The sequence below is a fragment of the Lacerta agilis genome, chromosome 2, assembly GCF_009819535.1.
Source record: "Lacerta agilis isolate rLacAgi1 chromosome 2, rLacAgi1.pri, whole genome shotgun sequence".
NCBI classification, from domain to species: domain Eukaryota; kingdom Metazoa; phylum Chordata; class Lepidosauria; order Squamata; family Lacertidae; genus Lacerta; species Lacerta agilis.
The window spans coordinates 92,737,406-92,753,128 of NC_046313.1; the positions used below are offsets into that span (position 1 = coordinate 92,737,406).

General features: G+C 44.6%; 1 protein-coding gene and 1 non-coding gene across 11 annotated transcripts in view; one reads left to right on the forward strand and one right to left on the reverse strand.

The window, feature by feature from the left end:
- The window catches only part of FOXP1 (forkhead box P1), a 533,089-nt gene that overhangs the window by 293,485 nt on the left and 223,881 nt on the right, over nt 1–15,723 (forward strand). For 9 of the 10 annotated variants that reach the window (XM_033141225.1, XM_033141233.1, XM_033141229.1 and 6 more), the window contains one exon: nt 10,526–10,707. In XM_033141225.1, the coding sequence (XP_032997116.1) occupies nt 10,537–10,707 (171 nt within the window). In that variant the 5' untranslated portion in view covers nt 10,526–10,536. Of the gene's footprint in view, nt 1–10,525; nt 10,708–15,723 lie in introns of those variants that run through there. The other variant, XM_033141230.1, reaches the window with a different exon arrangement.
- Nucleotides 14,748–14,820, reverse strand: TRNAV-CAC. Its single transcript has one exon. It is a non-coding gene; the product is annotated as a tRNA-Val (tRNA).

A 15,723-nucleotide genomic window follows, 5' to 3' on the forward strand; every position in this document is an offset into this window, starting at 1 on the left:
GCAAATATGCATTGTTCTTGGCTTTGTGAGGTCTCATGTAACAAAGTCCTATTATTATTATTATTATTATTATTATTATTATTATTATTATTATTATTATTATTATTTATCATCATCACCATCATCATCATCATCATCATCATCATCATGTTTTATACTATAAAGTGGTATTGTCGGCCTTTATTTTATGACCTCCAGCCATTGATGTATCAAAGACTAATTTACATTCATTAAAATAGAGAGTTAAACACAGAGACACTAAAAACAAAAATTAACAAGCAACCATCAACAAAGGCTTTTCTTTGTATTATTTAACTTGGTCATTTTAGTTTTTCACATTTCTCAGTCATTCCCTACATTTTTTTATTTTTATTTTTAAACCCCATCATAACCATTTCCAAAAAGCATTATAACCTGGTTGAGCATCATACTGGTTCATGTATTTGTAACTGTGTACTGAACAAAACTTTCAATATTTTAAAAGGTTTGTGATACTGAGTTTCAGCTGCTTGGATTCTTGTTGAGGAAAACTTATCAAAACATTGCTTAGCTAGTCAACTTCACAGACTGAGAAACCATGCCAAAAAAGAAGTAGAGGTGTGTGTGTGTGTGTGCCACACAGATATGGGTGCCTGCATGGGTGCATATAATGTAGGAGAGCAGTATTTTTACATTTTCCTGGCTAATGCATAGAACATTGCTAAGCACTGGGCTGTTAGGATCTTGCTAGTTCTGTACAAGGATAAATGTGAAATACGTTTTTCTTTCAGAAAAAGGAGGAAACAACAAGTCCCCTGGCATCTTAAAAACTAACAAATTTATAACGGCATTAGCAAGAGCTTATTTCATCAGATGCTTCTGACCTGATGAAGTGTGTGGCACTTATCCTACTCTCTGCTTTGGGCTGTTGAACTTTCATTGTGCTTTTCTAATGGCATTACAAACATTTCTTTATCATTATATCCAGTTGTTCTACAGAGGCTTCCATGTGTCTTTCTCCAAATAAGTATAAACATAGTATTTACCTTGTGATATTATGTGTTTCCTTATACAAAAGCTCTTCCAACTGATTCACTGTCATTTCAAAACTGGTTTTAAAATGCAAAAGATTTCATTTAATGGTATGATTCTATAAATAGAATGATACTTCAGAGGTCATCTTGCCCAGTCACTTATAGTAAATGTTCATAGTATCATAGAATTGCAGAGTTGGAAGGGACCCAGAGGGTCATCCATTTCAACCCCTGCAATGCAGGAATCTCAACTAAAGCATCCATGACAGATGACCATCCAACCTCTGCTTAAAAACCTCCAAGGAAGGAGAGTCCACAACCTCCTGAAACAGTCCATTTCACTGCTGAACAGCTCTGACTGTCAGAAAGTTTCCTCCCCAAATGTTTAGTCGAAATCTCATTTTTTGCAACTTGAAGCAATTAGTTCAGGTCCTACCCTCTGGAACAAGAAAAAACAAAAGCAAGCTTCATCTTCCATGTGACAGCCCTTTAGATATTTGAAGATGGCTATTTTATTTTATTTTATTTTATTTTATTTATATACAGTGGTGCCTCGCAAGACGAAATTAATTCGTTCCACAAGTCTTTTCGTCTTGCGGAAATTTCGTCTTGCGAAGCACGGTTTCCCATAGGAATGCATTGAAACTTAATTAATGCGTTCCTATGGGAAAAAACCAGTCGGGGCCGGGTGTCGGGAAAGCGAGCGGGGAGAGCGGTTACTTACAGTACTGTAGTGAGCGGCGGTGGCGGGAGGAAGCCGGGTGTGGGGAGGGCGATGGGGAGCACGGGGAAGGCGAGCAGGAGGAAGCCGGGTGTCGGGACTGCGATGGGGCAGCGCGCGGAGGGCGAGCAGGAGGAAGCCAGGTGTCGGGACTGCGATGGGGCAGCGCGCAGAGGGCGAACGGGAGGATCCAGGCGTGGGGAAGGCGATGGGGAGCGCGGGGAAGGCAAGCAGGAGGAAGCCAGGTGTCGGGACTGCGATGGAGCAGCGCGCGGAGGGCGAGCAGGAGGAAGCCAGGTGTCGGGACTGCGATGGGGCAGCGCGCGGAGGGCGAGCAGGAGGAAGCCAGGTGTCGGGACTGCGATGGGGCAGCGCGCGGAGGGCGAGCAGGAGGATCCAGGCGTGGGGAAGGCGATGGGGAGCGCGGGGAAGGCAAGCAGGAGGAAGCCAGGTGTCGGGACTGCGATGGGGCAGCGCGCGGAGGGCGAACAGGAGGATCCAGGCGTGGGGAAGGCGATGGGGAGCGCGGGGAAGGCAAGCAGGAGGAAGCCAGGTGTCGGGACTGCGATGGGGCAGCGCGCGGAGGGCGAGCAGGAGGATCCAGGTGTGGGGAAGGCGATGGGGAGCGCGGGGAAGGCAAGCAGGAGGAAGCCAGGTGTCGGGACTGCGATGGGGCAGCGCGCGGAGGGCGAGCAGGAGGATCCAGGCGTGGGGAAGGCGATGGGGAGCGCGGGGAAGGCAAGCAGGAGGAAGCCAGGTGTCGGGACTGCAATGGGGCAGCGCGCGGAGGGCGAGCAGGAGGATCCAGGCGTGGGGAAGGCGATGGGGAGCGCGGGGAAGGCAAGCAGGAGGAAGCCAGGTGTCGGGACTGCGATGGGGCAGCGCGCGGAGGGCGAGCAGGAGGATCCAGGCGTGGGGAAGGCGATGGGGAGCGCGGGGAAGGCAAGCAGGAGGAAGCCAGGTGTCGGGACTGCGATGGGGCAGCGCGCGGAGGGCGAGCAGGAGGATCCAGGCGTGGGGAAGGCGATGGGGAGCGCGGGGAAGGCAAGCAGGAGGAAGCCAGGTGTCGGGACTGCGATGGGGCAGCGCGCGGAGGGCGAGCAGGAGGAAGCCAGGTGTCGGGACTGCGATGGGGCAGCGCGCGGAGGGCGAGCAGGAGGATCCAGGCGTGGGGAAGGCGATGGGGAGCGCGGGGAAGGCAAGCAGGAGGAAGCCAGGTGTCGGGACTGCGATGGGGCAGCGCGCGGAGGGCGAGCAGGAGGATCCAGGCGTGGGGAAGGCGATGGGGAGCGCGGGGAAGGCAAGCAGGAGGAAGCCAGGTGTCGGGACTGCGATGGGGCAGCGCGCGGAGGGCGAGCAGGAGGAAGCCAGGTGTCGGGACTGCGATGGGGCAGCGCACGGAGGGCGAGCAGGAGGAAGCCGCGTGTAGGGAGTTCGATCGGGGAGCGCGGGGAGGGCGATCGTTAGTGAGCGGCAAGCAGGGAGGGCCAGCGCAAGCGGGAGGGTTCTTCTTACAGTGGTACCGCGCAAGACGAATGCCTCGTCTTGCGAAGCACGACCATAGAGAAATTCGTCTTGCGGGTCAACCAAAAAATCGCAAAACCCTTTCGTCTTGCGAGTTTTTCGTTGTGCGAGGCATTCGTCTTGCGGGGTACCACTGTACCACCATTCATCACAAGAGCTCAGGGTGGTTCACAGGATAAAATATGAGGTGAAAACACAAGTAAATAGGTAAAACAAAAACAACAAAACAATACCCCCTGTCATATCTCCTCTCACTCTCTTCTTATCCAGGCTAAACATACCCAGCTCCTTCAACCATTCCTCATAAGGCTTGGTTCCCGGACTGTGGTTTTCTACCTGTGGCTTGGCAAAGTTACTAGGCCCTGTTTGACTTCGCAGGAAATAATCGATTTAATGTCAATGGCATAAAAAAGCCTACAGCATGTTGCTCCAGAAACGGGACAAATATGACCCTGTCCACACTCACGTGCAACAGCTATATCCTAGGAAGGGGAGAGACAAATTCTGGTACAGGAGCATCAATGGATGCTTAACCAGTCTTCACTAAATTAACAGTTAAACACCATGTTTAAATTGTGGGTTGCCAGCTCATCTGGTTGGTTGCCAGTCCATTTCCAAGCCTCATTCAAGGTGCTAATGTTGGTGTTTAAAGCCCTAAAAGTTTCAGGCACCAAATGTCTGAAAGATTGCTTTCTTCCATACAGACCTCCTTACGTTTGACACATGAGATGTGTATTTTTCGGACTACCCTATTTTGGGGGATTGTATTCTTTGTAATTGTAAGTTTTTTTCATTGTTTTTAATATTGCATTTTAAATTGTTGTAACCTGCCCGGGCACCCTATGGTGGAGGGTGGGTGAACAACAACAACAACAACAACAACACAGGGTTAAAATTCAACACACAGCATACATCAGGCATAGGCAAACTCTGGCCCTCCAGATGTTTGGGACTACAATTCCCATGATCCCTGACCATTGGTCTTGTTAGCTAGGGATGATGAGAATTGTAGTCCCAAACATCTGAAGGGCCTGAGTTTGCCTATGCCTGGCATAAATCATCACACATCACTGGGCACCACCGTGAGTGGCTGATGGAGGCAATATAGGATGGAGCACAACAACACAGAACAAGTAGCCAAGGCATTTCACTTTTTCCTTATTCACATGCTGACACCATCATTTTTTGTCACTGAAGGTGAAAGCCCGATATTAGTGCATTGTCTTTCCTGGGAGGAAATGTGTAGGCAGTACAACCAGTTTGTTTCTGAAAGTTTATTTTTTTCCTATTGAAGTTACCAGTGAGGACGGGGGTCAGCAACCTGCGGCTCCGGAGCCGCATGCGGCTCTCTGACAGGTCTCCCGCGGCTCTGGCATGCCCCCTTTCAATGCCCTTTCAATAATAATTAAATGGTTATCGGCAAAAAAAGGGCCAAAAAAACCATGAATAATCCGTATCAACGTTGAACAGCTGGGCAGTCTTTCTCAGCCCTCTCGGGGTTCCCGAGGACAGACCCAAGATTGATGTCCACCTTGACCACTCCCAGAGAGAGGAAGCGACTTCTTCACACCAATAAGCGTGTGGGGAGGGCTGAGCTTTTACCACCTCGGCGTGCCGATTGGCAGGACAGATCGCCCGCCGTGGCGCATAGGCTCGGAGCCGGGGCCTTACCGGTGAGGTAGCCACTGAGGATGAAGGCGGGAGGCGGGCACGGGAGAGCGATGCTTCGTCCGGCCAATGAGCCGCCGGGATGCCTGTTCCTGTTTGAGGGGAACATGCCAATGAGGGTGGCGTTAGGGCGGGGAGAAGAAGGAGCTGGGCTTTGCGAGTTATCAAGAGAGAGAGAGAGAAAAGAGTCGGGATAATAAAGGCGGCGGGAGGTGGTGGCGGCGATTGTAGCGGCCCCTGTTCTGAGCGGCCCCTGTCGGGCGGAATCCTTTTCAAAGCGGCCGCGCGGAGGGCGGAGCAGGCGGGCCAGGCGTCGCCGTGACGGGAGGGCGGTGATGGTCTCCGACAGGATGAAGTAGAGCTGCTTTGGGGCGGCGGCGGCGAAAACGTCCAGGCTGCTTCTGAAACCTCCGCCAACCGGTGCTTCGCCAGCGCTCGCTGCGGGCGGTGTACATGCTCAAGACGGCCCCAAGGGCGGCTCGGGGGCCCGGAGCCCCGAGGCCGGCGCGCTGCAGTGCCTGGCGTGATTCCCCCCCCCAAAAAAAACCTGTTTTTTGCTTTTTGGCTTTTTGCCTTGCTCTCCCACCCCCCTCTCTTTTTCTTCCTCCCCTCCTTTTTTAATCCCATTTTTAAAACAAACAAACAAACGAAAAACAAACAAACACCCCCCACAGCTGCTGCAGCCACTCTATTTGAATTTTTATTATTACCCTTTTCTCCCTCTATCCCCCCTTTTTCTTTTCTCTTCCCCTTTTGTTTTTGTTTTCAAAAAAAGGAAAAAGAAAAAGATTTTCCCCCTTTATTTTTATTTTTTAAACTACTACATATTTTGAATAGATATTCTCCCCACACCACACCACCCCCAATTTATATTTTTTCCACCCCACTTTTCCATTCCCACCCCCCCTTTTTCTTTCTTTATTAGTTCGCTTGCCAACCTATCTTAGAGGGGGAAGCCCTCTCTCCCACCCACCACACCCCCCAAAAAACAACTTTGAGCTGAACCCCAAAAAACGGGGGTAGATCACTGCTGAAAGTAGATCACAGTTTCTTGGGAGTTGGCCACCCCTGGTATAAGACATGTAACTAGAATAAAAATTTTAAAAAACCAAGCAAATAATTGTAATAACTACTGTAATAAAGCACTGCTATAATTATATATAATTTCCCAAAAATTTTGGTTTCATTCGCCTTTCTGTGCTGAAATGTCACAACCTGAACGACCATGGCTTGCCCCCCCCCCTAGTTTTGATCCTGGGTACGCCCCTGAGTCAATGCAAAAAAGTAATAACTTATTCTTGTTGTTTTTACTAATTATACTTTGCATTGGCTCCTATACGTTATTTATTATTATTGCATTAAGGTAAGAAACAATATATGCAGCGTTATATTTGTTTTAAATGTCGCAATGGTTTTGCGGCTCCCAGTTGTTGTTTTTCCCTTTGGAAACGGGTCCAAGTGGCTCTTTGTGTCTTAAAGGTTGCAGACCCCTGAGTGAGGAGGTTGGTGATTGTTACAAGGCTCCTCAGAGCCACTATAGAGACATGGTGGGCCTGCTAGCAATCCTTCATGAACTAGCTTTGGCCAGGCCATGCACCTCTAGTTGTCTCTACAACTTGTACCAGCTAAGCACAGAGTGGTATTCCTGACAAAAAAACAAAACAAAACAAAACACATAGATGGCGATTGTTGAAGCTGTGTACACATTACATGTTTAACAAAATGTGATACATATTTTTAAAACAGAAGCTAGACTGCTAATATGTTCACCAACAAGTTTTATCTCATTGGAGAAAATGGTTAGATGTTGTTTTGCCTCACTGTTTGCTTACCACAGGCTGAGGCTCTGTGACTAGGTCTTGCCATTTAATCACTTGCTTTAAACCGTTTTTAGCAGTGGCCAAAATAGAAATATATTACATAAATCTGTTTAGTTTAATTTACACATCCTTAAACGACTGGGCCAAGTTCTTTAAGGGCATTTATTCTGCTTCATATAAATAATTGATCACCTAAGTTAATTTACTTCTGCCTGACTTGGTCAACCTTAATTAACTACCCTGAAATAAAGACTGATTTTATTTGTTAGCTTGAAATCTTTCACAAATGTAAGAAGTCAAGGGCTTTGTTTTGACAAAAATTTTACACCAGTGCTGTTGCTCAGATAGACTGCCTGTATCTGTATGGACAGCCTGGCTTTTGCATGTTTGATAATAAGAATATTTAGCAGACTTGGAGAGAGAGCATTAATGTTCATGAAATTACACCGAGATTTCAAAAGCGATAACCATGTGAGAAGTGTAAATTGGGTGGTTCTCTGGGAAGTAGTCTTAACAGTGACCATATTTTCTTACCTTTCTTTGGCAGCCAATGTGCTCATGGCTGAAATGCACAAACAAAAGCAACTTAATCAAGAACAATATCAATCTACTCACTATCCTTGCTATCTTATATGCTATCCAAAATGTCTTTCTTTATCATCATTTTAAAGAATTTTAATATTCCTCTATTTCCCTATCAAAGGTTTTAATGTTTAAAACCAGAGGCTCAACCACCCGTCGCTGTCCTCAATTTCTCTGAGCCAGTGATGAGTTCATCATATTCATCCTGATCAGTAACACTGTATAAGTGATTGATTGATTGATTGATTGATTGATTTGATGTATTAAATTTTGATGTCACTTTTCATTCAAATGAATCACAAGGTGACTTGCAAACAATAAATATCAATAACGTAATAGAACATCACAAACAAAGAATCATACAGAATAATTGACAAATCATCAGAAAAACAATTAAAATCTATAAATCAATATTAACAAAACAACTAAAAATGATGAAGGGTGGAATAATGAGATTCAAGGAACTACACAAATAACCAGGGATCAGAGGGAGAATTGCTCTGTATGGACAAAGGTGCTTTAGGTGTAGGAAAAGAAGCCAAAGGAGTCCAAGAACCAGACCATCAGAGGGACCTTAACTTTAAGATGTGTGGCAATTTAAAAGAAATACATTCTACCAGGTTTGATCTCCCCACCCAGAGCCGTCTCATCCATAGAAGCCGGTGGCGCGGTGCGCCAGGGCGCTGGGCGCCCCAGGGGCGCCCCCGCGAGCCCGCCGGCATACCGGGCTCCTCCTCCCCAACCCGCCCCCGCCCCCACGGGCAGGCGGGCACTCGCGCGCCGGCGGGCGGGCTGTAAGCCGCCCGCCCTCGCCTCCCAGAGCCCCAGCTGGAGCGCTGGAGCGGCGCGGGGCTTTGCGCGACCTTCCAGTACTCCAGCTGGGGCTCTGGGAGGCGAGGGCGGCCGGCTCGCGCTCCCGTGCGCAGCCGGCCGCCTGCCCAATGCAGCGCGAGCTGCCCAGCAGCGCCGCGCTGTCCAGCTGCGCGCGGAGCGCGAGCCGGCCGCCCTCGCCTCCCATCCCGGAAGCGCTGGAAGGGCGCGCAGAGCCCCGCGCCGCTCCAGCGCCACGCCCCTCACCCCCCGCTCGCCCACCCCCCTCCCAAGGGGAGGCAAGCGCGGGAGGGAGGCGGCGGAGAGGCGGCATGGCGGGGGCGCCGGAGGGATAGCCGCGCCAGGGCGGCAGATCCCCTTAAGACGGCTCTGTCCCCACTCCACCCTCAAAATATTTTGCCTCTGTTTTAAAAGCTGGGGAAAGGCTAGTGTTTTAGAGCTCCACAAATGATTCAATTTACAAAGCTTGTAAAAGTGCAATAGTTTCATACATTGATCAGACAGATTTTTTAGCAGCTGTTCTATCCTATTTGAATCACTTCTACTTTTTGTTCTAGATCATAATTACACTGAGATGCCTTCATTGAACAACAGTTATTCCTAATTTTCTCCCTTTCCCCTTCAGTTAAGAGCGGATTTCCCCTTCTTGCATCCCTCAGAAGCTGTTTAATGAACTCATAAAAAGTATGCCTTCTCTCCATAGAGTTGTTATTAGCCCAGTTGAATGTGCCATAGCTTTCTGATGCGCCTTCATGCTGTTTTGTGGCTTTGCGTAGCCGGAGAACCCCAAATAAATGACTTTGAGAGGAAGAAACCAGCAGAAATTCCCTTCAAACACAAAAATGACACCATTGATCTCTCAGTGATTGGGCTAGGCTGCTTCTGCCAAGGCCCCTTTTGTTGGTAAAGAGAGGACTAGTACAGCATGGTTCCCTTCCATGCTCCAGGAGTAATGTGGCCATATGAGAGGGGCCACAAATGTGGTTCTCTCCCATTTCAGAACCTAGTGCAGTGCTGGTATTTGTTGTTGTTTAATCGTTTAGTCATGTCCGACTCTTTGTCACCCCATGGACCAGAGCACGCCAGGCACTCCTGTCTTTCGCTGCCTCCCGCAGTTTGGTCAAACTCATGTTAGTAGCTTCAAGAACACTGTCCAACCAACTCGTCCTCTGCCGTCCCCTTCTCCTTGTGTCCTCCATCTTTCCCAACATCAGGGTCTTTTCCAGGGAGTCTTCTCTTCTCATGAGGTGGCCAAAGTATTGGAGCCTCAGCTTCAGGATCTGTCCTTCCAGTGAGCACTCAGCGCTGATTTCCTTAAGAATGGATAGGTTTGATCTTCTTGCAGTCCATGGAACTCTCAAGAGTCTCCTCCAGCACCATAATTCAAAAGCATCAATTCTTTGGCTATCAGCCTTCTTTATGGTCTGGCTCTCACTTCCATACATCACTACTGGGAAAACCATAGCTTTAACTATACAGACCTTTGTCAGCAAGGTATAAGGAGGTGTTATTCCTTGTGGTCCAGAGTTTATCAAGTTACTCAGGCTGCATGGGAAGGAACTCCACTGCATCAGTTCCCATGCCGCCAGTATAATGTTTAAAAAAGGGGTGTGTGTGCTTAGGAAGCTTTTTCTGCCTTTATTTTCAATCAGGAGTTAGTGCTGTTGGACAAAGCCCTTAATCAGTTGTTTCTCAAGTAATACAACTTGGGTACTAGTTTTATTTGCCCACACTATTCACATTTAAATGTTCGAATTCACTAGTGCCTTCTCATAATCAAGTCTCCTTTTCACGGCTGATTAAGAGGATGACCTTCACTAGGGCTCGTTCCAAAGGACAGCCCCTAGGGTGGGGGCAATGCCCTAGGCCTAAGGTGTGGATGATAGGTGATGCTTTGTATCTGAGTATGTATGTGTTCTTTTTCAAGTCTGTCACCCACAACATCCTCCTACAGCAAGCCGGCAAGCATCCTGTTGCATATATATATATATATATATATATATATATATATATCATAATGTACCACATAGAATGTATTATAGGTTTTAAGTGAAGTGTTAAGATGCAATTAAAGAAATCGAATTCTAGAGCTTGCATATCTATGTCTGCAGATATATTTGAGAGAGAGGAAAAAAGCTGTTGAGTAAATGCTGCTATGTTTAGAAAAAGAATTTACTGATGATTTAGGTATACCAACAAATAAACATAAACTGGTGGCTTGAACCATTAATGAAAGCACAAATTGTACAAAGGGAAAGGTCAAATGTTTACAGCTGCAGCAAGCTTTAAAACAAGATATACCTTAACATACAAGTGTTTCAACAGCTGCTTTATTCTCCCTTTCTTCCTCCATTGAATTATTTCAGGTTTTTGAGTCATGATGCAAGAATCTGGGACTGAGACAAAAAGTAACGGTTCAGCCATTCAGAATGGGGCAAGCGCTGGTAGCCATATACTAGAGTGCAGCCTACGGGAAGCGAGATCAAACGGAGAGACACCTTCAGTGGAAATTGGTGCAGCAGACCTAGCCCATCTTCAACAGCAGCAGGTACATATTCAGATTTCACTACCTGGAGGGAGCAGGGGGAGAAGACCTGACTATGTAAAAAGATGGTGGCATTTTCCAGCAAAATAAGAAACTTACAGAAACTAGGTTTTTATCTGTGGTTTGTGTCCTGTAGGGGCAAATGTAAAATGGATGTTTCATTTATCCAGTTGGAATTACTTTTTCGATACTCTTGTCAGAAAGATCAAGAATTCATAGCTTGAATCTGTCATCCTCTGTCATCCATTGATGACTGCACAAAATAATGTTTAGTACAAAATTTGTGAATATGCACTTATACAACGAAACAAGGTTGGATGAAATCCGGTGGTGTCCATATGCAACTGGGAATGGACGTCTCCTTACACGATGGGATTTCTGGTTTTTCTTCTTCCTTCCCTACAGACCCCCATATGCTCCCAGAATCTGCTCTGGAAGGGATATATTGGGGAAAGAGAGAAAGGGGAAGTCCTGTTGTGTGAGGGAAGTCCATTAGAGCAATGTTGAATTTTTCCCATTATGATCAAATTAGCAACACATCTATCAATAAAAGATTTAAAAATACATTTAAATAGGAAAGTCATGTTGTATGTATCTGTAAGATTGGAATTGGGGGAAATGAATCATAAGTGTACATTTTAAAACAAGCTTTCATAATGTGGATCATTAAAAGGAAGAAGGGGTGGGCTTCTGAGGGTTCTGTGTGTGACTACAACCTTGGTCTCCTGTAATGCTGAATGTATTCTTGGAAGTATTTTAAGTTATTTGGCAGCTTTGTAAATACTCTTTAGAGCACATGATGGTCTTGTCAGCAGGTAGTTGTACAGTAGAAAACAGGAGTTGAAAACACATTGCAGTCAGCCAACGTTGCTATTTTTTTCCCCTTGGAAAAAACGCACACAACATAATTCCACTACAGTTTAGCTGTTTTGAGAGTCACATGATGTTAAATGCAATAGACAGTTATTTCAGCCGTTTTCTTACTATGGGTCTCTTATTTGAAGTGAGAATACAATCAGTGAGAAAATCACAGCCATGCTGAATTCATTACTGCAGTAGTCATACAAAACCATGGATAAAATTTCAATAAGTGCAGGCCACAGTTGAGTAAACAGTTGCACTGAAACTTAATTCCTGTTGACTTTTCCCTCATTCTTCGCCAGGGGCACATTCTGAATCGTAGTGCAAAGACAACAGGGGTTACAGCTTTGATTAATATAGGACAGTGAAAGAGAATAAGAACAGTAAAATATGTTGGAACTACACTGAACACAAAAGCCTTCTTCTCCAAGAGACTTCATAGCAAAATGAGCTAATTCCATTGTTAGTGTATCTGCATTTTTCTAAACCTTTTTTGCTTATTTCCAATCTGTTTTTGCTGGTACAAATTTCTATATTGCTCTTCATACAAAATCACAGACTAGCTACCAATATTTTTTTTTTTAAAAAAAAAATACACAGCAACAAATGAAATAAGTTAATACATTGAAATAACAAAAAGCCATCTTATAACTTCCGCAGAAGCATGATAATATATTATAATGGAGTATCTGGCAACTCAGATTCAAAAACTGTATTACATATCTTTGCCATTTCTCTTTTCACCAAATATTCATCAACATTATGGCTAACACCTTCTAACCTACCAATAATCAAGACCACACCATAATGAACCAGAGGGGTCAGTGCTGAGTGAAGTAATACAGTAATCATGCATGCATTGTATAACGTCACTCAGCAGCAACCCACCTTAATGCTCAAGGAGAGGCAGGAATGCCTTTCAAGGAGATGAATTTAAAGGAATGAGTATTTAGTTCATAGCTAGTTATAACTCTCTGTTTTGCGTTTGGCTCATATAAAGTTACCTTTGGTTTATAGTCTTGTGCATAGGTCTCCATACACTTCCCTTTTTCTTTTGTCATAGCATTTTCTTTTATGAAGCAAACAACTTGCTAGTTTAATAACATTCATACTAAACATGTGTGCATGTGTATTTTGTTTGTTTGTTTATAAATGAGCATACTATCCAAACAATCCTCAAAAACTATCACAGTGTATTTCCTGGCTGTGGTTTCCAGATACTGTTTCTAGGTACTGTTAATGCTGAAAAAGGAAAAAAAAAAGTTGTTTTCAAACAGCTACGGCAAGCATGCAGCATACTGTTTAGTTGTTTCTCCCTATACAACATATGCTCTCGGGTCACTTAACAGAATGCTTGCTATAAAATGCTCATTCAATAAATCTGAATGGCTGTTAAGTAGAACTGCTGTTTCCTGACAGCATTGCAATGTAAATTCTTCATTTCTCCTCTTCTTTTTGACAACTCTATTGCATTGTCTGAAGTATCAGTGAAGGGTACTTCTGATTTAGTTCTCTGTCAAGTACCTTGTTCTTCTTTGTAGGCTACCTGCAATGATTCCTGAGGGATGTATGGCTGCATAAGAACCAGCTTTCAGGTTTTTTTAGAATTTTATCCAGTGAACTGATGTCAATCCACCCTCCCTCCCTGGATTGGCACATACCAATGACAATGGCTGGGTGAACACGCAGCCGTGAACAGCAACTAAACATAATGCTTTTATAGCAACTTGTTGCTGTGGCTTTAATTTTCTTGAATGGGATTAGTATTGCACCTGTGTGGGTAAGCTAAATGAGAGAGCCATGTCCTAAGGCTAGTACCATATTCTGCTAAGGAAAAAATGAAAGACTAAATTTCAGAAGTACAGTATACCTATTTTTCCATGCAACCTAGGAAGCACATTTTTGCACAGAGAGGGCATGTATTTGTATGTTTTATGTCAGTACACTTGAAAAGATTCTGAATTTCAGAAATAAGGACATCCTAATAAACTGTGCCATCCAGATTTCAGGCAAGACAGGCTGGCTTAATTTAGACACAGTGCCAGAACCCAAACCATGGCTTGAACTTCTTGTCTGCTTTCATGTTCAGCTGCTCTACATTCCCATTTCTGTAGTGCTGCAGCTTTCAAAGTACAGCCATAACAGTGGTTTGTGAATTCAGACATCACACCAAAGTATACTTTAACGCTCTTTAGCTATACTTCAGTGGGATGTCAGAATTAACAAACTATGTTGAGACAGCGACAGGTACAATTTGGTTATTATGTTGTGCAAAGTAAGGAAATACGACCTACATAAACGATATCCCAATTAAATAGGTTCATTTGCAAGGTATAAAGCTGTAAAACAAAAATGAACTTAAAAAATTAAATAAATAAGATATATGCTATTCATAGCTCTTCACTGAAATTTGGGGGGGGTATATGTACAAAGCACATAAAGGAAAGGTTTGGTGGGTACTCTGTCTTGTGTCATAAGATGATATTTAACATGAACAATGACAAACTTTTAAGCACATATGTAGAAGTTATTAATGGGAAAGCTCTGCATTCCAGTGTTCCTTGCACATGTGGGGGCATGTATATTTGCTGTGAACAAAAAAGAATGAGAGATGTGTACTTCTCTATGAAGAGGAGCTTATCTCAGTTCATCCCTACTTCACTTGTGTCTATCATGCTGAAAACCTGGGATAAAGAAAGGGAGAGTCCTTAGCTGTAGAGTAGCTGACCATGTCACCTTGATCATAGGGAAAACTTGGGGCATTGCAAATGTTTTACCCCATTACAGATATCTGTTTTAAAAAATACCTTGCATTAAGAGCAAATGCTTAAAAATAGATCTAAAGGAAAGAATGAACAGAAAAGTAAAATTGGATGTTTCTGAATAATGTGAGAGAGTAAGAGGGAGGAGATTAAATCTGAAATCTATGTGGTTGAGAAGGGAGAGGATCTGTTCAGCTTCAGGCGTTACTTTTGAAAAGCCATGTGTGAACACAACTCTTGCAAGCAAATGCCATCTGGGTAGGATGATCTGCATACCTGCCTCTAGCAAAGATTTACATTTTCTGGAGTCAGTGTCGTTCTTTGCTTGAAAACAGATGCTTCCTACATGACATTTAAACACACATTATTGGTGTGTGTACCATATTTTGAATGTGTAATGTCAGAATCTGCGTGTAAGGCTGTTTCTGCCCGGTTTCGAACCGGGGACCTTTCGCATGTGAGGCGAACGTGATAACCACTGCACTACAGAAAAGCAGCTTGAATGTGATAACCACTACACTACAGAAACCCAGCTCGAACGTGATAACCACTACACTACAGAAACAAGACTTGAAAGAGATGTTGCTGAATTACAACTAATTATTAAACTGAACTATGGAGTGTCCTGGTCTTAATATAGATACTGGATTCCTGTCTCATTACATATGCTAATCATCTGCATACTACCCCTTGCTTTTTCCTGTAGGACTAATTGCAGTTGTTAACAGTCAACAGGTTTACCATACCCATTGAGTCAATCACCCATCTTCTTCTACCCTCCTGAGAAAAAACCCACCCCACCCTCCCACTATATATAAGGGTTTGGTGACTTCTGTTTCAGTGTATCTGAAGAAGTGTGCATGCACACAAAACTCATACCAAGAACAAACTTAGTTGGTCTCTAAGGTGGACAATATGTCAGAATCTGCCTTTGTTATAAATGTTGAGAATAATCAGCCTACAGTAACTCAGTAGCAACAATAATGTTGGTCACCCACACATCCCAATGAAGCCTTCAGTAGATAATTGAATCATGAGTGAGGCTACCCATGTTGAAGACTGGAGTAGCCTAGGGGAGCTCCTTGTTCTTAGAAAGATGTGAAGCTTAGACACTGGAGAACAGGACAGAAGCTTTGACAAGGAAATGAAATGCCTAGGAGTGTTCTGGGAGCATTAAATTGCTGGAGGGAAGCATCACATCCTATGAAGTATGTATTAAATATCAGCATGGCTGGCTGTTTTAGGTCATGCTGGACCACAGAAAATATGACCATGATAATAACAAAGCGTAGAATTCTGGTTGGGAATTTTCTGCATGTATGGATGCACACAGCTTTCAGTTGCTTTAAAAATATCTAGCATTGGCCATAATATTTGGACAAGTTTCCTTTCTCAG